This window comes from Mauremys mutica, chromosome 16, assembly GCF_020497125.1.
Source record: "Mauremys mutica isolate MM-2020 ecotype Southern chromosome 16, ASM2049712v1, whole genome shotgun sequence".
Taxonomy (NCBI): domain Eukaryota; kingdom Metazoa; phylum Chordata; order Testudines; family Geoemydidae; genus Mauremys; species Mauremys mutica.
In genome coordinates this window covers 8,913,998-8,939,641 of record NC_059087.1, presented here as the reverse complement: position 1 = coordinate 8,939,641, position 25,644 = coordinate 8,913,998, and the positions used below count along the sequence as shown (strand labels likewise).

The following is a 25,644-nucleotide window of genomic DNA, read 5'->3' as shown; positions in this document are numbered from 1 at the left end:
AAATCAGGTTAATCCTGAATTAGATCTGTTCTCTCTCTGTGTTTTATCCCTGTTAACTAAGCTTTCTGCCATTTTCCCTGGCTTGCATCCTCCTTAGAATGCAAATCTGCCCTTAAGCATTCCATTCTCGGCTCCCCTAAAAGCCCCTTGCATGGTATCCCACTATGGCATGTAAACATCTGACTCCGCAGAAGGGTCTCAAATGGGAGTTTGGCACTTGCCTATTCTGGAAAGGCTGGTGCCCAGTCAGCACGATCGACCGTCTTCCCTGTTTTGGTGACAAAATTTTTTATTTTTTTTTAAAAAGCTAAATCGGAGATCACTGTGGTGCTGCAATGCAATCCTGGAGCCAGGGGCGGCTCTACAAATTTGGCCGCCCCAAGCAGTCATGCCCGGGAGGCGCCCCCGAGCCGCGGGAGCAGCGGACCTCCCGCGGGCATGACTGCGGAGGGTCCGCTGGTCGCGCGGCTCGGCTGGACCTCCCACAGCTGCGGGCGGTTCGCAGGTCCGGCGGCTCCGGTTGAGCTGCCGCAGGCATTCCTGCGGGAGGTCCAACCGAGCCGCGGGACCAGCGAACCGCCCGCAGTCATGCCTGCGGGAGGTCCACTGGAGCCGCCGGCCGAGCGTCCCCTCCGCAGTCATGCCTGCGGCAGGTCCGCTGCTCCCGGGGCTCCAGTGGACCTCCCGCAGGCATGACTGCGGCAGGTCCGCCGGCCCAGCCTGCCGCCCCCCCGGGAAAGGGCCGCCCCAGGCAGGTGCTTGCCCCGCTGGGCTCTGGAGCCGGCCCTGCCTGGAGCCATCCTCCAGATGGGGATTCGGAGTGGGATCAATGTTTTATGCAATTAAAAATAACAACTGTCTTCTCTGTGTTTAAACACTAGGAGAAGCAGGCGGATAGCAGCTGTACAGGTTGGATGGTGAGTCTGCAGCTGGTCTTCTCCTATCAGATAGGATTGGCTTCCAAGGCACTGCTAAGTCGCACCTACATGCTAGAGAAGACCCATGGAGCTGGGAAGCAGCACTATAACATATGGTAACTGCAAACCTAGGGCCTTTGCTATCTGATTTCACTGAAATGCTATTTAAAATAGATATGTGTCAAAAAAAAAAAAAATCCAGAGCATGAACATCAAAAATGTCCCACAACAAACGCCAGCCTTGCGCTGACCAAATCCATAAAGAGTACATCCCCTCTAGGCCTCCTCTTGGAGCAGTTCAGATGCGTCTAAGACCATGCACGCCCAGCCGCTAGTAGTCAAGGGCCCGTCGCCATCAATGAAGGCACCTGGTCAAATCTGTCTGTCCGGAGAGGCCAGCGAAGGACGCGGCCTTGTGGTCGTCAGAGCCCCCCCCGGGCGGATGAAAGGGTCTCGCTGTAGATGCCGCAGGGGCTGGTTTCTTCGCATAGCTCCAGCTGCACGCTGGACGCGAACCAGCGCTTGGCACCGCCCAGGCTGTAGGTGAGGGTGGTTCGGTAAATGTTCTTGGTGCGTTTGGGGAAGATGATGGTTGTGCTCTGGAACCGCAGGGGCTTCTGTCGGGGCTCGAAGATCAGCTGCGACTTGTAGTTCCTCCAGGTGCAGTTTGGTGTGGCGATGACCGTCTCGCTGTAGGCGGTTATGGTGGGGATGGGTCCGTAGAAGATGTCGTCCCTGTAGTGTTTCTCTGAGTCATATTTCACCTCCGAGTTGCACCTGAAAAGGGCAGCGAGAAGTCAGGCAGCGAAGGGAGCGAATAGGACAGGAGGGCTCTGTGCTGACCCGCTCCTATCTTCTGCCAAGATCTTGGCCCAACCAAAGCAAATGGTGCTCTAGGGAGGGCTGGGCAGATGGACCCTCTGGCGCAGAGCAGCAGCAGAATGCCCTTGTTGCAACCACAGGTTTGCAATAGGCATCTCCGTTGCTACACCCACTCATCTCCTGGTAGTTCTGCTTAGTTGTGAATCCGTGATCCCAACTCCCCATGGGTGGTGGGGCACAGGGATCCTCGCTGGAGCCTGGCTGCCTGCCATAGAGAGGATTGGGACCCCCTGCACAGGCACATGGGTTCCTGCCCCTTTCCCTGGACAGCAGAACAGCTCTGGTTTGGTTGCTTCACAGTGTCATCCCTGTTCCCTCCTTGCGTCTTAGGGTTGTCCCAGCCCTATGCCAGGATTCCTTTTAGCTGAGTTCCACAGTGAGAGCAAGCCCAGACACAGCGGTGAAGGGCACAGCTGTTGGCCTCTTGTTGCTGGTGCCCTGTATGTGGGAGGCAGAGAAGTTGGAGAGACACAGATGTTCAGCCAGAGGCTGGAAGGGTGAGCCTGGTCAAGGATTCCTGACATTTTAGGTGCATCTGTGGCCCACCCCTGCTTTTCCACAGTGTGGTGTGCTGGCTTCCTAGTCTCTACCCAAAACACATCAGTGGTCTCTGGCAGAGCTTCTGCGGCTAGTCTCTTGGAGCATTGCCATCAACCAGGATGGCAAAGGGTTCCCTTGATTCTTAAATCATGCTGCATAAGGGAACAGATTGTCATCATGCAGCACACAACCTTCCCCTGGCATTGTGCTGGAAAGAGGCAGCCTTCCCTTACGGGTAGTGCACAGCAAGCATGGGAAATGGACATGCAAGTTGGGTGAAAACCGCCTCTATTGCTTCATGCTCCTGTACTCCTAATGGGGACCCTTAGGTGGCCCTAAGGCGGATGCCTTTCTGGTCTCTGCTGTGCACCAGTGTCAGCTCCTGCCCTCACTTGGCAAGAAAATAACACCCTGGACATGGTTATTAAAGGGAGCTAGAGGGGGCTTGATTGAGCTGTTTAATGCCTTCTGCCCATCCCTCCCATATTAGAGCAAAGTGTCACCTGCTTAGAGCAATTACAGCTTGATTTACAAAGGGGCCTTGTGCATGTCACCTGGAGCACAAAGCCATTGCCCCCAAACTAGGCTGCAGTAGGGAAAAAGGGAGTGAAGTGACCCAGCACAACCTCAAAAAGCTGTGCCAAATGGGTACAGGAAATCCTGAGCTAGCCATAAACCAAGGAGCCTGAGGGAGTGGATGGAGATTGCTTGATGGTTTGGGTTCTACAGAAATGCCAGTGATGGCTCAAAGCTAGGGCTGTCAATTAATTGCAGTTAACTCACGTGATTAACTCAAAATCTAATCGCGATTAAAAAAAATTAATCACCATTAATCAGTTTTCATTGCATTGTTAAACAATAGAAATGTATTAAATATTTTTGGATGTTTTTCTACATTTTCAAATATATTGATTTCAATTACAACACAAAATACAAAGTGTACACTGCTCACTTTATATTATTACTTTTGGTTTCAAATATTTGCACTGTAAAAATGATAAACAAAAGAGAAAGTATTTTTCAATTCACCTCATACAAGTACTGTTCTGCAATCTCTTTATCGTGAAAGTGCAACTTACAAATGTAGATTTCTTTTGTTACATAACTGCACTCAAAAACAAAACAATGCAAAACTTTAGAGCCTATAAGTCCACTCAGTCCTACTTCTCATTCAGCCAATTGCTAAGACAAATAAGTTTGTGTACATTTATGGGAGCTAATACTGCCAGCTTCTTCTTTACAATATCACCTGAAAGTGAGAACAGGCATTCACATGGGACTTTTGTAGCCAGCATTGCAAGATATTTATGTGCCAGATATGCTAAACATTCGTATACCCTTGCATGCTTCGGCCGCCGTTCCAGAGGACATGCTTCCACGCTGATGACGCTCATTAAAAAAATGAGTTACCGTAATTAAATTTGTGACTGAACTCCCTGGGGGAGAATTGTATATCTCTGGCTCTATTTTACCTGTATTCTGCCATATATTTCGTGTTATAATAGTTTCGGATGATGACTCAGCACATGTTGTTCATTTTAAGAACACTTTTCCTGCAGATTTGACAAAATGCAAAGAAGATAACAAAGTTGAGATTTCTAAAGATAGCTACAGCACTCGAACCAAGGTTTAAGAATCTGAAGTGCCTTCCAAAATCTGAGAGGGATGAGGTGTGAAGCATGCTTTCAGAACTCTTAATAGAGCAACACTTCAATGCAGAAACTACAGAACCTGAACCACCAAAAAAGAAAATCAACCTTCTGCTGGTGGCATCTGACTCAGATGATGAAAATGAACATGTATTGGACCGCACTGCTTTGGATTGCTATTGAGCAGAACCCATAATCAGCATGGACACATGTCCTCTGGAATGGTGGTTGAAGTATGAAGGGACATATGAATCTTTAGCACATCTGGCATGTAAATATCTTGCAATGCCGGCTACAACAGTGCCATGAGAACACCTGTTCTCACTTTCAGATGACATTGTGAACAGGAAACGGGCAGCATTATCTCCTGCAAATGTAAACAAACTTGTTTGTGTGATTGGCTGAACAAGAAATAGGACTGTGTGGACTTGTAGGCGCTAAAGTTTTACATTTTTATTTTTTAGTGCAGTTATTTTTTTGTTCATAATTCTACATTTGTAAGTTCAACTTTCATGATAAAGAGATTGCACTACAGTACTTGTATGAGGTGAATTAAAAATACTATTTCTTTTGTTTTTTACAATGCAAATATTTGTAATAAAAATATAAAGTGAGCACTGTACTCTTTGTATTCTGTGTTGTAATTGAAATCAATATATTTGAAAATGTAAAAAACATCCAAAAATATTTAAATAAATGGTATTCTATTATTAACAGTGCGATTAATCGCGATGAATTTTTTAATCGCTTGACAGCCCTAGAAAATCCCAACCCAAACAGGGAGAAGCTGCAAGGTCTGCCTACACAAAACGAGCACTGTGGGGCTCGGCCACCATTAAGATGAGGATAAAAAATGGACACCAAGATAATTAACAATGGCTCTTCTATCCTTGTTGGTTTCTCTATCTATAGTCCATTGTGCACCTGGCTCACGTGCACAAGCCAGTAACCCTGCAAGGTAAATATCCTTAAACTGTATGCTCTTTTGTTTGTTCTGTGTCCGTACAACATCTAGCAGCATGGGGTCCTCGTCCATGATGGGTTCCTAGGTGCTACAGTTATACAGATGATAATAAAAAATCTGGTTTTAGTAAAGCTCTGACTGCAGGGAACTGTGGGACTTCCATGCGTTTTACTGCTCCAAACCTTTCAACTGCAATCAGCAGGTAAGGAATTTGCAGCTCTGTGAAAAAAGATTAAAAGCTGGGTGTGTCCATGTCAATTACCTCCACCCTGGAGGGAGCCTGGAGGATTATGTGGCACGTGGAACATGATCTGCCTTAATGTATTTTGCACAGCTAGGTGTGTAAGCAAGCAAGTCACTTGGTGCACATAAAACAAGACTCCTGTGTAATCGTCATAAAAACATGCCTGCCAGCTGTTCCTGGATAACCAGAGATTTATCCGGGTACGTTCCCAGGACGGTTTTTGTGTGGGTTGCGGGAGTTGCATTCACAATCTCCCCCTCCCTCTAATTATTACCACAAGCTGGGTGAGTAACCATACTGAAAATGCACGTTGGTGTTTTTAAAGTGAATTCCAGGCTGGCAAGAAGAGACCCAGACTGTAAGCCCAGATACTGTGTAGGCAGCAAAGCAAAGCAAAGCACCAGCCTCCCAGCGTTGAGTGTCAGCAGGCCTCTGTCACAGGCTAGAAGGACTGCCCTTAGGGGCAGAGGATAGACTGCCCCATGGCGATGGATCTAACCTTGGCCTCTCTGCTGCAAGCACCAATAAAAATGGACGCCAGTTATGGAGACCACCAGCTCATTCCGCGTTGGCCACCAAACAGCATTCCAGATGGTAATAGTTTTCTATCCCAGCCTGTGCTGGATTAAATATAATCTGGAAATAAAGACCTCCATCTCCTATTACCAACCCCGGAACCACCCTCGCTTCCACCACCCCTGTCAGTTTCTTTTTAGTTCAGGAATTAATCTCCCACTTCCTCCTCCCTGTCACCCCCAGCGAAATAACCGTGACACCCATTGATAAACACCGTTAATCTTTTGCAGAAGAAAATGTACCGGGGGAGGGAAGAAACCCCTCCATATGTACCTAATTTCCTGCACAGGTTCAGGGTTGACCTCAATGCTTTCGCCAAAGAACACCGGGAACATTCGAGGCCTCGTCTCTGGCACAGAAGAGTTCACAAGAAGGTAAGGGATCTACAGGAAAAACAGGGAAAGAACAGCACATCAAGCATTAGGACACAGCAGAATGCTGCTGGTGTTATTTACGATATACACTGGTGAAGGTGGGCGCATCTCCCCTGAATTCAGACCCCCTTGGGTTCATGCTCTGCTCAAGAAGATGTCCCCTGTGGCAGGTGCTTTTTGTGACATGGACATGGGCTGGAGAGAAAGCACCAACTCATGTCAGACTGCTGGTGGTAATGGCTTTACATTACAAGGGGCCAAACTTTGCTGCCAGCTAGACTGGTGTAAATCACAGGTAACTCCATTGACTTCCATGGAATAACGGTGGATTCACCCTTGTATAAATAAGATATTCTGGCCAATGACTTCATTGGCATTGCACTCAGTTGCACCGGGTCTGAATTTGCCCCTCCCACCCCCTCAAGGCCCTTTAACTCCCACTTACAGTCCCTCTTACTTCTGGGAGCAGAGTAAGACTCGCAATGGTTATCCAGTAGAGCTGTTCGTGTCAGTGCATGGGGAGAATGGATTCTTCCTTACTCAGGTTACAAAGCTCAAAGGCTCATTTCTCAAAGGGTGGGGCCTCAGCTAGTGCATGCTGGGGTAGTTCCTTTGACGTCAACACCACTTTAAATCAACCCCCGAACTGGGAGGTGCAAGACTAGGTGCTTCACGGACTCTGATCGGCTTTTCAAGTGGTTTGGCCCGATGGTGCCTCCCCACTAACACTGTCTGTACTTATGTGGTTGCTTTCATTTCTCCCACCCTGGTTGCAACACCAGAATTAGCATTACACAGCTGAGTCTCTGCCAGCACCACCCTAGACACTGCCAGTAGCTGTCCCATCGCAGTGCCTCCTGAGCGCCCAGCCCTGATGTAAGCTGATCTAGCCCTACAATCCAGAGTCGCCTCTCTACCCTGCAGAGTCCTTCATTTGGAATTTTATCCCCTTCCCGTATATCTTTTTCATTTGAATTATTCTTCTCTTCCCTTATTGCTCCTGCTGTTGTGAGCCAGTGAGACTAGATAGTTTGCATGTGGGGTCCTCTGCTCAAAATGGGCCTGATCAGCAAAGCTCCAGATCTGGAGTGGATCTAGTGTTTGGGGGGGTGGGGGTGAGGTGGTTCAGACCTGCTGTGGGTCCATCTATGTTTCGTATATTCCTTCCTCTCCTGCTGCTGCTGAACTACATAGGATGAAGCCTGTTTGGATACTCACTGCTCAACCTCTGTCTTGAAATGTCGCTGCCCAAGGATCATGAGGAAAATCCTTCCTGGGGCAGGAATCTAACAAGGCTTTGAGTCTCAAAACGTTTTCCAATAAACGTTGCACATGAGAGCCCCAGTGGCTTTGTTTCCCCCTGTTAGTGCCCTGTTCTGGGGCAGTACAGAGGGATGCACTAATGCCCACTTACTCCAACGGGAAAGGAGGAGTGAAAACATAGGCCACATTCCCCAGCCTGCTAAGTCCACTTTGTGCAGGGTAAGCATCTCCCGCTACCCCTCCTCCGCCAGGGGGAGTGTCAAGGGCGTGGCAGAGCAGAGCTCCATTGCCCCCAATGCTCCTTTGGAGTATGGCCCCTGTAGGGCTGCAGCTCCAACCTGCACTGGGGCAGGGCAGCTCTTCATCCGGGAGCTGCAACTAGCCCCCTCTTTTGTAACGGAGAATCGAGCCTGATGTACCTTGATTTGGGCTATTCACCCAAGCAGCTGAGTAGCCCTCCTGGTCCTTGCTCCTCACTAGAAATACGGCAATCCCCAAATGTCCAGGGGACCTGCAGGGAGGCAGAGCACCCTACCACTGAGTTCAGCAAACAGGCCATTCCCTGCCCCACAGCTGTTTCTGAACCAATGAACACCTCCTGGAACGTTTGCTCCTCTAGCCTAGGAGAGCACATTCGGACATTGTGGAGATTCATTGGTGCCTTTCGTTATATTTTCTCTGCTCCGTTCATAGCAGCAGCCTTGTGAATCTGGGGCTTTAAAACAAAGTGACATAGAGCACTGGGACAGGCTCTGAACACCTTCTCCTGAAGCTTGTGAATGTAGCTGCTTTGCAACTTCTACGTGGGACGATGTCAGGAAAAACTAGGTTCGGCAGGGAGGGCACAAATGGTAGATAAGAACCCAACTCACATCGAAAATCAATGGGATTTGGATGCCTTTTGAAAATCTGCCTTTTAGTCTTAAATGTTACCGCCGTCAGTGGAAATGGCATCCCATTCTATAATAAAGATAATATCCTGAACATCTAGAGCGCCTCCCTGCTGACTATTTGAAACTCACTTTGCAAACATTTCAGCCTCAATGTCTTCTTAGTGGAGCAAACTAACAATGGGCAAATGCCAAGGATTCCCTTTTATCCAAAGCACCTACGTTCAGGGGTTCAGACAAATAGTTCTTAGTTTGACTCGTCTCTTAAGCAAACCAAATAAAATGGATGCAGACAGCTTGGGGAACACTGAGGGATTCCAAATTTCTAGTTACTCTCTTGTCCTCTATCAAGAAACACATTCTTCCTCTCTCTGTATTCCTCCCCGAAGTACGGAGTAAATTTGTGCATGCTCTACATTTTCAATTTTGACCCAGTAATTTATTCAGAACCCTTGAAGACCTTAGTAGCTGTTCATACATAAAGCCTAATTGGAAAATAATCATCTACATGGTCTGATTGATGATCCGCAGGGGGGAAGTATTGGAGGACCCATAAAGTTCTCCAAAATAATGTTGAGACAAAGAGCTTCTTCTAGCAATATAATGTAGCTGTCTATTCTCAGAAAGGCCAGTAGCTTCTCTAGCACACAGGGAAAGCTGCTTAAGACTCTTTCTCCTTAGATCTGGGGCCAGATTCTCTGCTGGTATAAATTGAGGTGGCTCCATGGAAGTTACTGGTGTAGAGTTTTTGCACTGAAGGCAATTAACCATTGGAGCAACTAACCGAGGGATGTGGTAGGCTCTCCATCATTTGAAATTGTTGGGTGTCTTTATATGAGACGTGTTCTAGTGCAACCATAAATTATTGGGCCTACAGCAGGAATGACAAGGAGAAATCTTATGGCCTGTGTTGTACAGGTTGGACTGGATGACCACAACGGTCCCTTCTGGCCTACAAATTTATGACTCTATGGAACTGCTTCAATTTACATCAGCAACAAATCTGACCTCTGAAGTTCTTGGCAGGGAGGAGGGGCTTAGGGGTAAGGTATTTTCAGAAATGTGCCACAGGACATGAAGAAGGCTCCCCCTGACCACCAGGAAAACTCATCATGAACTCCTCTCCTGCATTATGTCCTTAAACATAAGTTCCCAGATCGAGTGAGCTGGCATCTGCTGTCTGGAGCCAGTGCAGCTGCTACATTAGCTCTGTGGCACTCCCTTGGAAGGCTGCCTTTGTGTGTTTCAGTCCCCACAGCCACTTTGCCGTTTGGTTTTGATTTATGAAACACAGGAACCTGGTGTCCCTCTAGGAAGACGTCTGGTGGCCTCTGGGCAGAGTTTAAAGGTGTCTAAGGCGGATGAAAAACCCTTAGAAACATAATTCTCTCCACCCTGTGCAAGCTGAATCTATGCATGACAGAACCTGAGCCCAGTTCTCAGCAGTTGCCCATTAAATAACAGCGAATAGCCTACGAACGTGGAGGATCCACTTGACAGTAGCTGAATGGATGGCTTCTAGCTTCCCTCTCTCTTTGAATTGTCTTTCACCTCTGGGTTCCTTATGGCTGGGTGGATCTGCTGCGATGGTGCACTCGGCCCAACAGAGGCCCTGTTCTAAGAAGATCTCTAACCGTCTCTGCAGAGGCAAGAGGTTCTGAGATGCATCAAACTTTGGGGGGCTTAGCATGAACCAAAAAGTAAGACTTTGGAGCTTCTACTCCATGCCCAGACAACGTAGTTCTAGAAAATAAAAAGCAAGACCTAAATACTTTTCTAGAGTGAAAGAGGGCCAGCTCCAGGCCTATGCACCACTTAAGTTCCCGGTAAGCCCCCTGGGCCATATCCTCAGGTGATATACATCGGCATAACTCCACTGTCTTCAATGGAACAATCCTGATTTACAACAGCAGACCACCTGGGCTTAAGTGGTGCATAAGCCGAGAGCTTTTGCTTTTGACTGGCAATGAAGTTTCAGCATTTCATCTGAATTCTCAGGACCACAGACTCCAGTTTATCGCGTTGCTCTATTACCAGCCAGTTCTTTTTAAATCGGTGACATTAAAAAAAAATCCCTCCTTTTATCAAATGTTGCTGCTCCATCATTGATAATAGCCAGTATTTGCACAGTGCTATAGAAAAGGCTTGTCTGCGTTGACTTTCATCTCCTGTCCAAATGGGAAAGGTCATTCCTGCTTATTCCTGGCTCACATTCAACACTCACGAGGAAGGGGCGGGCATTTCTATTTGTAAATAAAGCTCTTTGCCTTTTGCATGTGATTCTTTTACAGGACTATTTTCCATGACAGTATACACATGCCTTGCCTTAGATCGGTATGCTAGCTTTCACCTCTTGTCTGTGGCCAGTGCTCTGTTTGAAAGCACCTAATCTGCAAGGGTTTTTTCTTGTTGTTGTGGGGGGTGGAGGCAAATTGTACACAGACACATTTGTAGCAACGGGTAACTGCAAACATGCACCTGCAACTGTTGCAGATTGCTTCTACTGGAGTGCGAAGCAGAGCTGGGAATATGCATCCCTCAATATGCACCCATTGGGAATGCGCAAACGAGAGAGAGAAACGTAACTAGCTGTTGGGTGCCCTCAGTGTGACCTGCACACAGGCAGAAGTAGTAAAATGGAAAAGAATAACAATGATTCCCCTAGAAGACTGTTTAGACACAGCCTGCTCTAATAGGTGCCTTCTTGTTCTGTAACATCAGCAATCAGCGTGCATTTTTTAGTGCAAAAGAATTTGCTGGCTTTGTCTTGTTTTTATAATTCTATGATCAAATTTATCCTTGGCATAAGGATTTCAATTTGGTCCTCGATGTTTGTAATCTAACCCAGTCTATCTAGATGGAAGCTAACAATCAGAGAGCACGATGGGACGTAAACTGGGGGTAGGGGGGTCAGATAATCCCACATCTACTCCTGAAGGGTTCTGACCACTATCAAAGGCAGGATACTGGACTACATGGACCTGGGGTCTGATCGAGTGGGGCAATTCCTATGTTTCTAATCAGCCAGATCCTCAGCTGGAGTAAATCACTATTGCACCATTGATTTCAGTAGAGTTGCACTGATTTTACACCAGCTGAGGATCTAGACTGTGCCCATGGTGATGATATCAGAGCAAGGATTTATCAAAAGCTCTCTTTTAAAAGAGCCCGGTTTCTCTTTACTGGTAGCTAAGGTCAGGGGATTGTCGGCATTGGGATTCCCAGGGCTGGACTGTGTGAGGATGTGGATGGGATCCCTCCAAGAGAAGAGCGTGCTGGGTGCTTTCCCCTTTGAGTCCGTTCTGAACCAATGCCCCAGCAGGTGGTAGCTGGGGCCTGAAGGGACAATACCAGGCACAGACCTGGATAGACAAAATAATGTCTATAGAAATGAGCATTTTCAAAACATCCAGGGCGAAATTCTGTTTGCATGGGACAGAAGGGAGGGATTTTGCCCCCACCGTGAGGAACAGACTTGAATGTATAAATGGCTTTTTATTACCTTGTTGGAGGATTTGCACAGTGCTGGTGCCAGCCCTATAGTAACTGACTAGTTAGTGGGAAAGAAATGCCTAAAACAGTACTTCAGTGCTCCGGCTATCTGGAGGGACAGATGCTGGCAAGGTCTATTTGAGAAGAACAATGAGGAATGCAAAACGTGTAGAAGACAACCTTCTTCCCCAGCCCTCCACAGGGCTTTCCCAGCTGATATCCAAATGATGTGCAGGAATTACCTTGCCACCATTCGACTGAACAGGATGCAGTGCAAAGAACACTGGACCCGACTGAAATTACAGAGGGAGTTCAGGTGGCGGAGTGAAATGTTCCGGGTTGGACTCTGACCAGCCCCCTCGGGCTAACACCTCTGTCCTGACACAAAGTGCCCCTGGATCTTTGAGAAGCCCACAAGAAGCTGGGGCTTTTCAGACAGCACATCCGACAGTACAGCAGCCCCCAGCCACATGCCGGGGCATTGGTTTGGAACTGACCCAGAGGGGAAAGCACCTGCCTATTGAATTACCAACTCTCTTTCCAGCATCATCTAGGTTTTCCTTGGCAGGATTCCATCCTCCTCCTCAGCCTGTCCAGCCCTGCTTAGCATGTGTGAGCTGACAGGATGACAGCACGAGAAAACAGAGCTGGAGCTACATCACAGACCTCAAGGAGACTCAAGCCCAGCTTGCTTTGGCCTATGGCTACACAGTTATTTTAAAATCTAAACAGTTGAGCTGATGTCATGCACATTTGCCATCTCCTACAGTGGGCAAGGAAAGCTCCTGTCACAACCAAGGAAGCCACTTTGGCACCTAAAACCAGATTTCCAGCTACCCTGCAATCAAACACTTCACGCTGTCATATTTCCCCTGAAACCATCACCCTGCAAAGACTTTGCATGTGGTAGCTTTGCTTTTCCCTGCATTGTTTCCTGCAGAAGCGTCCATCTTAGGGCATGCGCAGAAGACTAAAACTAGGTATAGAGGCAATTCCCGCCATAATTCAGTTTGTTCGTGGCATGCTATTAACTCCACTCTATCTGATTGGATATAGGTAGGTATTAATACTGCACTCATCACCACGGCATCTTGTCCTTCTGATAATTGGATCTGACACGTGAACCCTTGGAGGGAAACGCACAAAATATAGTTGAACTGAAAGGATTAAATAGTAAGGGGGAAATGTGCAAAAGCATCTAAGGGATTGAGGAGCTCAATTCCTGCTGATTTTTGAAAATGTCTCCCTAAATCAGAGACAAGGTGGATGAGGGAATATCTTTTATTGGACCAACTTCTGGTGGTGAAAGAGACCAACTTTTGAGCTACACAGAGCTCTGCTTCAGGTCACAGTAGGCAAAAGCTTTGGCTCCAGCATCCCAACCAACATGCTCACTATATGTTATCAAACCATTTGATCAAAGAGCTAGTCAAAGCCCTGGACCAATGATCAAAATGCTGCCAGTGAGGAATGAATCTCAGATACTAGGTCGGTCAAGTGTTGTCTTACTCTGCATTTTAAATGATGGGAATATGTGTTATTTACTTCCACTGCCAAGAGGGAAAGGAACTTTTACTAAAGTGGAACTATTTGGAATTCAGCTGCCCTTCATGTGCTAGCTGGTTTCAGTGAACCTGTCCGATAATCCCCATTGCACTTTAGCGCTGAGTAACAAACTTGGTGACAAGGTAACTGGGAGCATTCTTGAGGGATTAGCACATTAGACATCCAGACCTCGTAATGTTTCCCCCAAGTACAGCTCCAGAGCACAATTCTGTTCTCAGCTCTGCACAGCTGATCTCATTCTCCTTATTAACACGCTCAAGTCGCGTGCTGATTCAAGGGGCATTGTGTGCATCCCAGGACAGTAGGACACTGGAGCCAAGATATTCCATGTAACTCAGAGAGCAAGACCATGCCCACAGCACTTCATGTAATCTGCACTTTTGTCCAGACTTGTGTACAAAGGGGGTCTGTGAATGAAGAATGTTAAGCAGCTGATTGCACGGTGTGTATCCTGCTAAATCAGATCATGAACACAGCAACACTAGGTGTTTGTCCAAGTAATTAACTCATTAATACAACAGGGCCCCTCCGCTGGAAACAGGAGCCTATCACAGGAACCGGAGCACTGTGTGTTGCATAGCAAGGGCCCGTCCTACACAACTGAACTCAACAGAAGTTTTGCCATTCACTTCAAATGGGAGCAGGAACAGGTCTTCAAATGCATCTACTCCTGAATGCTGGTGACGGGACCATTTTTATGCAGGCTATGGAGTTTGCAAAGGTACTGGCAGGGGAGTGATCAAAGTAGAAAATGATACATTGGCATAGGTACCAAATGTAAATCAATGTTAGCATTGCTCTTGCGGACTTAATTTAATATATAAACTACACATATCTGGATAATCAATAAAGAACAGAACTTCAGAATGACATGTTGAGCTGGTGATTGCCACTCTTCTACCATCAGAGACGGTCACAGTGTCACAACTAACTACACAAGAATGGCCATGCTGGGTCAGACCAATGGTCCATCTAGCCCAGTATCCTGTCTTTTTTGACAATGGCTTCAAAGGGAATGAACAGAACAGGACAATCATCAAGTGATCCATCCCCTGTCATCCAGTCCTAGCTTCTGTCAGTCAGGTTTAGGGACACCTAGACCAATAGGGTTGCATCCTCAACCATCTTGGCTAATAGCCATTGATGGATTTATCCTCCATGAACTTATCTAATTCTTTCTGAACCCAGTTATACCGTTGGCCTTCACAACATCCCCTGGCAATGAGTCCAAAAGTCCAATCATACAACTGCTGCATGAGAACTCTCTTGAAGTCACTTAGAATTCTGCATGTGGAGGGTCTAAGTGGCTTTTAAAGCTTGGCGTACATTGAAAGATCATTCATAAAACACTGCAGTTTGCTCCCACTCTAAGCAATCAAAAACCTTGCATAGAGTGACGAGGACACTAAATAGCATCACTCGTTTTATGGAGCAGCTCTTTGGAGGAATCCCAGCTGAGGTTCTGTTTGTCCCTACAGCATTCAGAGTTCTGAAGCATCTTCCCTTCCATCTAATCAGTAGTTACTGAGTGAAGAATGGGGATTAAATTAAATGTGTCGATCTCTGTATCTTCATTACAGCAGAGTTAGTGGCAGATGTTCCCAGAGTTAAGGTAGCAAAACAGTTTCCAACCTAAACTCCCTATTTTCACACATTTTAACTTTCACGGTTATTTTGAAAGCTGAAATTCCAAAATTATAAAAGGGGGAATCAGCTTTATACTTGTTTGAAAAATGAGGCCGTTTCACCAAAATTTCATCAACATTTTCCCCACCTCCAATTTCAGCAATATTTTGAGATTCAAAAAAATGTTGCTCAGCGCTACTTCTAGCTTTCCAAAGTGTTTGTCTCTGGGGCTGAAATGTGACATGCTTGGTGTCTGCCAGAGGCTGGATGGTGGGGGAAGGTTTGAGCGCAATCCTGGCAACTGGGCCAACCAAGGCACAGCCAGGGGAAGTGAGCTGTCTCAGATCACACAGCAGGTCAGCAATCATGCTGGGAATAGAACCCAGGAGTCCTGGCCATTAGACAGTGCTACCTCCCAAACAGCCCTTCATGATCCATAAGGAAAGCAGAGGTCAAGCCTATGGGTAGAAATGAAAATACATATGGGATATTTGTAGCTGGTAATCCACACCCTTTGGATCACTGGTGTCCTCTGACACGCAGCTGGGTGTTCCTCCCCTCCTCTGAAACTCCCATCAGCATCCCCCTGAAAGTCACCACCCTTACACCCTGTCCAGGGATGGGGTTGCTCCCAGGAGTCCAAGAGTGCACCTGGGAGAGGGCTCAAGAACAAATTAACCCTGTGCAGAGTCAGCACCAGGCCCAGACAACTTCTGCCTGCAAACCAGCACTTCAGTGGCACATCTGCTCTGCAAAGGGGTGAATTTCCCCCCAAAGCACGTCTTTAACAAGGGACAGAATAGACTATTTTCCTTCTAGTAAAGAATTTGCCCCTAGCACCATAGGGTTAAAATGTTACTAAAAAACTTAAGTTATTTCTTGTTTGGCAGCATTTTTCCCCTCTTTCTCAACTCCTGTGCCTTTCAGGCATGTAAGGGCCTGGGCAGCAAAGCTCTGCCTTTGAAAGCTAGCCCATGATAAACACACACAGAAAGGGTTCCCCAGACAGGTGTTCAACCCCCTGCCATGAGCTGTGTTTTATCTATTCCGACATAAGTAGTACTAAGGGTTACTATGCAGGGACAACTGTCCATCAGCTTAATATCTGCTGGAGGACTATGGGAAATGCAACTGAATGTTTGGAGTATATAGCGTGGTGATGCCTGTTCAGAACAATTGAATAAATAAGCCAGTACAAAGACTGGATTCCTCTAGCCACGATAAACATGGGGCAGGGTCTGTCTTTTTGTTCTGTTTTTGCACAGTGCATAGCCCAGTGGGGTCCTGGCCCGGGATCAGGGCTCCTAGGTGCTATAGTAACACAAATAATAAATACGAGAATCAGACAAATACTTAGCCCTGGTATAACGCCTTGTGCTCAGAGACTCGAGGCATTTTACAGAAGGAAACGGATTGCAGATTGGGAAGCTAGGTGTTATTCATGCAACTATCATGTTCCCAGAAACAGGACAGGTTTCATTTGGAAGTGATAACATTCAATAGAGACATCAAATTGAAAGTGTGACTGGTAGTCCTAGTGTTATGGAATATTTAATTTAAGATGATTACATCCTGCAGCTCTCAAACAACTTTTTGTTTCAAGTGGGAACTGTATGGTACTTAATTTCTAGTCCAAAAGAGCCATATAGTGATGCAGTGGGGTGTCAAGTAGCTGAAAGGTTCCACCCTAGAGGTGGTTACATTTTCATTGCCAGTGAAGTGATTCCTGTATATCTATCTAAAAATTATGTGCCAAATCCTGCAATCTTTACTCTTGGAAAAACTCCCCCAATTTCATTTAAATCCTGTGGAAGTTTTGCCTGAGTAAAGACGACAGGATTTGGTTGTGGCATGCCTGTCTGTCTCTGTGTGTACATCTGCGCAGCACCTGGGAGCGTGCTTCCCAGCTCGGGTAGACAGACGCTCACTAGCTCTGCTCAAGCTAAGGTGCTAAAAAGAGCAGGATGGTGGCGGCCCAAGTACCATCCTGCCCGACCCCCTGTGGGTCTTGGGTGGCTAGACCAAGCTGCTGCCTGTGCTGCCATGGCTATGCTGCTATTTTCCAAGCTAGCACGTGCACAGCTACCTGAATGGAGAATTAGATCTCCCAGCAGCTGTGTTCTCCCTCACCCGCAGGGTACGTGCAGTGTTTGGGACCAGACGTTCAGCCTGTGTAAATCGGTGCATTCAGTGGAGCTGTGCAGCCGGATGGCAGCTGAGATCTGCCCCTATGTATTTAATTTTCAAAGCATTTGGGGATCTTTGGGGCAATGGACACTATATCCTAGAAGGACTTTAGTACAGAAAGATGGATCCTTGTAGCTATGAAATGAACTGAGAGCTGCTTGCCCAAACTAGGCAGACGCAGTTCCGTTCCTGCAATTTGTGCTCTGGCATCCGGAGACACTCCTCTGGTGGGGACTAGAAAAGAACATTACATCCCTCCAGAGAGACCCTGTATTTGACAGACAGGAGGGGCTGGGCCCTACTTTACATGCAGGCCTGACATTTTGGGATTCCCACTCATGTGACTGCTAGGAGTGAGATATTAATCAACACACAGACGCAGAGGTTAGTTGGAGCTGTCTATAAACAAGACCATGTTAGCCTGGTGAGTAACTGGAATGCTGAACTGGCATATGGTTTGTAGATTAGGCAGTGCCCGAGGCCTGCCAGCTCTCTCCTGCCAGGGATGTTTCAAAGAGGTGGCGAAATGGGCCCAGATTCATATAAGAGGGGATGAGGTGGAGCAAGAGCTGGATTCTGGCAAAAAGGGGTGCGGGGCAGAGAGGGAGGTGAGAGTGGAGATGAATGCCAATCCCCTCAGCATAAATTACAAGGGCTTCCTGTGGGGTTTGGGTGGGGCTCAGATGTGGGCAGGGATGCCAGGGTCTCATGGCTTCAGAGTGGGGAGTGCTGCTATTTGGAATGGGGGGAAGGAGGGAGAGATTTACAGGGAATCACACACCTCTGTGGACTTTCTTCAGGGATCTCGGGATGTGTGGGGGTTTGAAGGGCCACCAAACTTCACCTCCTAGAAAGGATGATGGCCTTTCCACCTGACTTAGGCCCTGCTGCAGTTTTTTGATCTGTGTATGGGGGGGCGGGGTGGGGAGGGGGTAAACTGGCCCCGAAGGACCCAAAGTTGATGGGACATTTGGCCTGGGCAAGGTCTGACAGATGCATTATACCCTGCCACACACCCACACTTCTCACCCAGAAGGTACCTTCCATGCATGGATCGCCTCCATCCACGCTGTCTCCGTGGCGCTGTCTCCCCAGAGGGCCCGTTGTAGGGTAGAAGGCGGTATCTCAAAGGGACTGGCATGCACATTGCCCCATCTTAGCAGGCATGCCAGTGCCAGTGAGCTGGGGATGGGTGGCATAGGAAGCCATGGATTCTGGGGGGCCAAACATCCTGCTCCTTCCATGGGCGTGAGGTGGTGGTGGGGAACCCACATGCCTTACATGGAACATTGCGATTTCCAACTCGTTCTCCCCTCTGTCCTGGACTGTCCCATGGGACAAATTTGTGCCAAGTAAGGATTTGATCCGAAGGGCTGTATCTGGACCTCAGTTATTTACGTAGAATCCCCTGGGGTGGGGACACTTCTCATGTGGAGTGACAGGGGTGTTGCTCTGGTTAAATTAGCGGACAGTGATGTATCAGCCTTTCAGATAACAAGGAACCTGTTGCAAATGGGACAGTGCTGGGAACAGATGGCCCTGCCCTCATGGCTCCCAGATGACAGGCCTGCTGCCGGGGGAGCTGTGTCTGCAAATGGTTCTGACAAAGGGCCAAGCACATCCAAATAATTTTGACAGACTTTTTTTCCACATGCATAGTGGGGCAAAAGCAAAACAGAGCCATTTGGCTCAGTGACGCAGCACATACTTGCATCCAGACAAATGGGTACGATGCTTCCCACTCTCAGCCCAGGCATGGACCCAGTTCTTTATATGTTGAAGTACCGGTAAGCATCAGCAGCCACGCTAAGCAGAGAACGTACGTGTTTCCAAAGGGCTGTGGTTCAGAGCTACAGTGCCACTTCCATAGCGCCTTCTACCTTGCAGACACGAGGAAGGCCCCATTCCGGCAAGGATCTCCATGTGGGCAAATCCCCATTGAGGCCAATGGGGCTTCATGCAGGCACAAAAGTCTGACTGCAGAACTCTTTACACGATCAGGGCCTTTGTGGAGGCTCACAACTCCCCTATGAATGAGGTATCATCCCCATTTCACACGTGGGGAAACTGAGGTACAACAGGTCTGGGACTGGATCAGAGTGACACAGTTCCTGACTCCCAGCCTTGTGGTTTAACCACCCATATCCTTCCCCGTTTTCATCCTCTGTCTTTCATCGCCCCCCTTGCCCCAACACCACATATGAGCTCTGATCAGGGCCCATTTCTGCTGCTTTGTTTTATGTTAATGTGAGCAAATGATTCAGCACCGAACACTTCTAGCCAGATCATGCATATTCCCTACTTTGGGGACAGAATTTATGGGCCCTCTGAGAGAGCTGTGGATTGTGTGTGTCTGTGCAGGGAGGGGGACAACTCCCACCTGCATACCACATATTTCTCTAGCAACTCTCCCTCCCCCAGAAAATCCTGGCATCTTATTGCTGTCCCTTTTTGGGACCCCAGAATCACCAGACTCCCCGTGTACCATATGCAGCTCAGTGCTGAAGGCAAGTATAACCCAGGAACATTTTTTAAAGTTGTAAACAGTAAACCCACAAGTAAGTTCTGAGCAGACAACCTTTGGGCCTGATTCTGATCTCATTTCCACGGGTGTAAATCCACTGAAAACAATGGAGTTATATCGGTGAGCTGAGAATCGGACCCGCCACATCAGAACTGTATTCCTGGGCAATCTTAGGAATAAATTTTCTGCAGGGGTAACTGCACTGAAGTCTGAGCATCTGCCCCTTGATCCCTGTCCACTTCTTTCTAGCAGCTGTTTTCTTGTGAAAGCTGTTAACCTATGCTTGTTCTTGCAGCTGATATTAGGGGTCTTCCTTTCTGCCTAGACATACAATACAATGTATACCTTGTCTTTCTAATACAATGTACGGGATGCTTTGTAACACAAGTTCCAATGTGCTTGAGAATAAAAATTAAAAATTCAGTCATCTTTTAAATTTAAAAGATAGCTAAAAGTCACTCTGTATTTCTAGGCTATATACTTCTCATGGGAACACTTGCCCTTACGCACAAAGCAGCTGAAGAATCTCCAATGAATGGGTTACTTGGGAGAATTAAAAGTAAGTTTCCCTGTATTCCAAGCTAAGTCCAATATAATGGTATTGAGCTTGTGGTATTTATTACTCTGGCTCTAAATTGCCTTTCATATTTTCTTGGATCCCAAAGCTGTAGCCAAATTGGCTGGTTAAATGTGAATAAATGGTGCATTGTCTTCAAAACAAAGTCTGGCTTATTAAAAAGAACAGTTTTTATATAGTTTAAAGTTAATCACACCAAACACAGGGAATGTGGACTGTAAACAGAAGAATGTCCCTGGGAAGTACATACAAGATCATTTCAGTATGTATGTCAAGAAGTATCCCAGAGCTAGAAAAATTCTTAAATCTATCTTTAAAGCTGAAACAAAATAGCTGAACCCCAGGAAGATTAAAACTGGAGTTTTTGATAATATTGTAATAAGAAATGCCATGAAATACTTCACAATTATTTTTCCAGGTACAACTAGACTTACTGTAATTGTACCTGATAGAGTTTTGGATATTAGGAATATAGCTTATACATATTTTACTGTACTCTAGCTCAGACTATTCTCAGCTTTATCTCATGTATAAATACCACAAATAATAATATAATAGATGCTAAACACGCACGATTTAGTCTGTAAATAGCATTAATTATTGATTCACCAATTGTGCATGCTCTCTGATAAACTGCAAAGAGCAGGGCAATTAAAACAGGAGCACAAATTCGTGGATTGCATAATTACTCACAGATCTATGAGTTCTCCTTAAATGGTGAGACGAAAACTAATTAGAAGCTGACATTTAATAGTATGAAGCAATTATCATTCTCCATAGTTTTGCTTTCTTAACAGAACCAGTTGCAAGCACAGTATTCGCAGAGTGGAAATTAGATGGAGCGAAATTCCATTTATAGAAAAGTAGAATGACAATAACATACAAATACATAACATATTTCACTATTTTGCAGTGTGCCAGCTGCAAGTCTGATTAGAATAAATCTCCACTTATGGTACAGTCCCATGTCTCAAGCACTTGCATTGCTTCCTCCTCCATATTAGTGCATAAGATCGCTTTTTATGTTAGTGGGTCTGTGTTTCTTTTACACCTACTAGAGCATAAAAGCATCCACCATATAATAATCCTACATCCTAACAGCAAGGGCTCACAGCTAACGCTGTTGTAATGTGGTGTTCAGTTGGCAAACAATTATAACATTAACCTCTCAAAATGCTGCCTGTTTGTGTGTGTTCAAAATCAAAGAAATAGCTGGACAATAGAATGTTATTTTTCCATAAATCTTAGAAAATATTTATTCTACAGGAGTCAAGAAGACCCCAGGGGTTAATTCAGCCAGAGTATTCCACTATTCTATTATTTGCACCCACTTATACCAAGGTTGAATTTGGTCCCTGATAAGTAAGGTGCCATTCTGTACAATCTCCTTTTCAGAGGGGATGACCAAAGAGTGTACAGAGTCTCTGATAACTATCTATAATGGAGTCAGATCAGCTGCCATGCAGAGTTTTATACATGTTTCTAGCTGTTTTTCAGTTCATTAATCCCTCCTCACGCATTTCATTTTACAAATGCATAACAAGGACTGGATCCTGCAAAGTCTTAGGCATGGGGGGGTACCCAAGTAGATACCCCGCTGAAGTTAATGAAAACTGTTCCTATGTGTAAAATTACTCACATGTGGGATGAGGCTCCAATATTTACTTTATGAATTTGTTTTTTAAAATTAAAACCCACCCTATTATTTTGGTGAGCAACAGATAGTACTCGTGTGAGGACTTTGGCATATTAAGGTATAAAAGATAGTTTTCAATAAAACATTAAACACATCCTGAGAACCTGAAGAGAAGGTGAACTTTCAGTGCAAATCTGCACAGGGGGAAGAAGGTACTAGAGTGGTAACTGAAATTCATAAAGTGTTGTTCTTTCCTATGGAGAGCTAACATCTCTATGCTGCATATAGTTTTTACTCTGTATTTAAGCCAATTAAATGTGTGGTGGAATACATCTAAAAATCTGTTTGTTTTTAACAGAAAAATGTTTGAAAGAACCTTGGGCAAAATCCTTCCCTCCAGCAACTCCTCCTAAGCCTCAATCTTTAAAAGCAATCTATAATTCAACAGATTGAAATTGACAAAATGAAGCAGAACAAAAATCATAATAAATCTGCTTAAATCCTCCTCCACCCTCAAACACTTCACAGACCCTTTGTCAAGATGATCGGAATCAGGCTTCTATCTATATAGCTGCTGCCTGGAGTTCAATCCTGAAAACCAATAGAGCTGTACTGTTTAGCCATACCCTGGATAACTTTTCAAACTGCATCACTCTCTGAAGCACGCTTCAAACAAACAGCAGTAGCACAGAGCCACCTCTCAAGCAAAAACAACTTCATCCTTGGAAGAGAACATGAACGTTTCCAAATCTTGTCGCTGATACCAACGGCCCTGACACATGTACATAAACTGTTCTGAATAGCGCACTGTTCCACGTTCAGAGCAGAAATGACTGTAGCACTGTTGCTTCGTGCTCACAAACAAATCAGACTGATTTGGAATGAAACAGTTTCAGCATTGCTGAGAAGCCAGCTCTGGTATGTCTAGTCACAACTTCAGACCTAGCCACATGTAGCATTGTAGTAACCAGCCTTGTACTCTCTTTTAGTGTACAGAACCATGTCACCCAGGCCAGTGGTTCTCAACCAGGGGCACACGTACCACTGGGGGTACATCAACTCATCTAGATATTTGCCTAGTTTTAGAACAGGGTACATAGCTGGTACTGCTTTACATACTATACACTGAAATGTAACTACAATATTTATAGTCCAATTGATTTATTTTATATATGGTTAAAAGGAGAAAATCAGCACTTTTTCAATAACAGTGCACTGTGACACTTTCATATTTTCACGTCTGATTTTGTAAGCAAGTCGTTTTTACGTGAGGTGAAACTTGGGAGTACGCAAGACAAATCAGACTCCTGAAAGGGGTACAGTAGTCTGGAAAGGTTGAGAGCCATTGAGTGAGGCTGATTTCTTATTTCTTTCTTTACACTGGAAATTGGAGCATGCATCTGATGTTTTAATTAGCAAACCCTTACTATGATTTATCCTCCAGCTCCCAATCCAAACTGCAAATAATTCACCACAGGGAAGTGCTGGGGGCTTTGAATGTCCCCAGATCCCCCTGAACTCTGTCCCTGGTTGTCCACCAGGGGCCAAACCTTTGCCGGCCAATCCTAACAACACAGCAAGGAACTAGGCTGCTGGCTGCTTCCACAGTTTGCAGCTGGAGCAGGGGTTCCTGGTCTGAAGTGTAGCTGTCTTCAGGAAGGATTAACCCATGAAGTGCTCTGTAGGAGCCTTTAATGTTTTGCCTCTGGGGTTCACCAGTGGCCCATTCCACCTGATGAAGCCTGGATGAAGAGAGGGATTAATCATGAGGGAGTCTCACTCCTCACTGGAGACCACATCCAGGTCACCCTGAGGGGCAGGGGGTTGGGTTTATAAAGGGGATCCATTTGTGACACCCAGATCCGGGTTTGGATCCAATGCTGGAAGCTGCTGGAATCCTGGTTTGGGTCTGAGTCACTCTTCTCATTTCCCTGCCCACCTCTGACACCCAAACAGGGTAGTACAAACCCCCTTTCTTCCTCCCACCCTTTGTCCCTCTTGTCTATTTGGATTGTAAACTCTCTGAGGCAGATCCCAGAATAAAAGCGTCCTGATGTGGAATAGGGGGTGGTCCCCAGTGAAAGATGGAGACAGTTCCCCACTTAAACCCCTGTGGAGCCAGGAACAGGAACCACCCCAGCCTCTCACCCTTGGGAGGAAGCTGTAGGGCCCCAGGGGGGCGAGAAAGGCTCTTACCACTTTGCCTTCCTTGGCTTCCTTTCTGGGCCCATGTCCTGGGTGATCCGGCCCCGTGCTGCTGCCCCCGATGATCCCGGGAGCCAGGGTGTAGAAAGGGGGGCTAGGGCTGGGAGGCAGCCCGGAATCCGGACTGTCCAGCAGGCCCTCCCGGCTCTTCTCTTTCAGACTCTCTTCCATTCCTTGCAGGTGCAGGTGGCCCACCATCTCTGGGGGGCAGCGGAGCCAAGCTGAGGAAAATCTGCCTCCTCCCTGAGCTTGAAGGTAGGAGGTGAAGGGCTTCGGGCACGGCCAGGAGCCCCACAGTCCAGCCAAGGAGCCGCCCCGGCTCTGGCACAGCTGCCCGAGCTGACCCTGCGTGGGAAGGGAGCAGAGAGGGCGCATCAGAGACAAGACCAGCCCCGAGCCGCTCCAAACCTCGGTCACGCGGGGTGCCCTGCCGAAGGAAGGGGAGCCAGGGCGCTGCCCCCAGCAAAGCCCAGGGCAAGAGGCTAAAGCTGCCGGAGAAGGTTCCGTTCCCTCTTCCGCTCCTAGCCCCGGCCCCGGCGCAGAGCGCACAGACCCTACCGCCGAGGCAGAGCGCACGGCGTCCCCGTCCCCAGCCCTGTCCCCGAAGCAGAGCGCACGTCTGAGACCCTCTCACTCCCTAGAGCAAAGCACCCAGGACCCTTCCCCCTTCCGCCAGGCGCAGATCCCCCGGCCCCCTGCCTTGGGGAGACAGCGCACGCTCCCTCCCCCCCTTGTCACCAGTCGCTGCACCGGGGATACAGCGCTCGGCTCACCCCGAGCCTCTCTCCTCGGAGCAGCGCGCACGGCGATCCACCGCCCGCCCCTGCACCTGGGCCACTGACAGCGCCGCCGGGGCAGGGCGCGGGGAACGCCGGGCACCGGCCCGCCCCCCTCCAGCCCCAGCCGCAGCGCCCCCGTCTCCGCCCCGCACGGGTCCGCCCCTGTGCTCGGTGCACCGAGCCGGGCAAACTAGCCCAGCCCCCCTCGCCTCGCCTGGCGCGGCCCCGCTCTCCGCACGCGGGGGGTGCATGGGGAGCAGGGGCACGGACCGACCCCAGGCTGCCCCGCCGGGCTGGGGATTGGTCCCACCCCCCTCCGCTCAGTGTTTGGCTCTACACGCTCCCTGCCTGCTGCGCCCCACACACGCCCGGCAGCAGAGTCGGGGCGACGCGGGCACAGGGCAGGCGGCTGCCCACCGCCTCCCCCTGGCGAGCAGCCCGGGAGCCGGCGCTCCGCGGGGGGGCGTCCCGCGTGCGTTTGCAAAGCGCAAACCTCCCCCGCGCGCCCGCCCTGCTGCACCCCGCACCCTGCTGCGGAAGGCCGCGCGGGTGCGCCGGGGGAGGCGCGGAGCCGAGCGCAAGCGGCGGCCGTTTACATGCGGTGCAGCGAGCGGTCCCCCGCGGCAGCGCTCGGAACTGGCTCGGCGGCGGCCGCCAGGGAGAGCTCGCCCGGCCCCGCCGGCCCTGCGCGTCGCAGCCGCCGCCCGGGCGCAGGGGGCTGCTGCTGCTGCCGCCGGAGAGGTATTGGGGAAA

At 47.9% G+C, this 25,644-nt stretch overlaps 1 protein-coding gene across 3 annotated transcripts; it reads right to left on the bottom strand.

Annotated features, from left to right (window-relative positions):
• Positions 1 to 807: 807 nt before the first annotated feature.
• On the bottom strand, positions 808 to 25,644 carry RFLNA (refilin A). 3 transcript variants are annotated; one of them, XM_044989543.1, is made up of 4 exons: positions 25,488 to 25,644; positions 24,104 to 24,457; positions 6,046 to 6,155; positions 808 to 1,694 (listed from the first exon to the last, which is right to left on the bottom strand). In XM_044989543.1, the coding sequence occupies exons 2-4, from the start codon at positions 24,308 to 24,310 to the stop codon at positions 1,340 to 1,342; spliced, it is 672 nt and encodes a 223-aa protein (XP_044845478.1). In that variant the 5' UTR covers positions 24,311 to 24,457; positions 25,488 to 25,644; the 3' UTR covers positions 808 to 1,339. The 3 variants fall into 3 exon arrangements, with proteins under 3 accessions (XP_044845478.1, XP_044845479.1, XP_044845477.1); XM_044989544.1 differs by lacking the exon at positions 25,488 to 25,644 and adding an exon at positions 24,886 to 24,930; XM_044989542.1 differs by lacking the exon at positions 25,488 to 25,644 and having other exon boundaries at positions 24,104 to 24,740.

Coding starts and splice junctions, on each gene's coding strand:
- RFLNA (XM_044989542.1), bottom strand. CDS start 24,487: ATGCGCCCTCTCTGCTCCCTTCCCACGCAGGGTCAGCTCGGGCAGCTG. Junction 6,156..24,103: donor AAGCCAAGGAAGGCAAAGTG/GTAAGAGCCTTT, acceptor TTTTTCCTGTAG/ATCCCTTACCTTCTTGTGAA. Junction 1,695..6,045: donor GAACCTGTGCAGGAAATTAG/GTACATATGGAG, acceptor TGCCCTTTTCAG/GTGCAACTCGGAGGTGAAAT.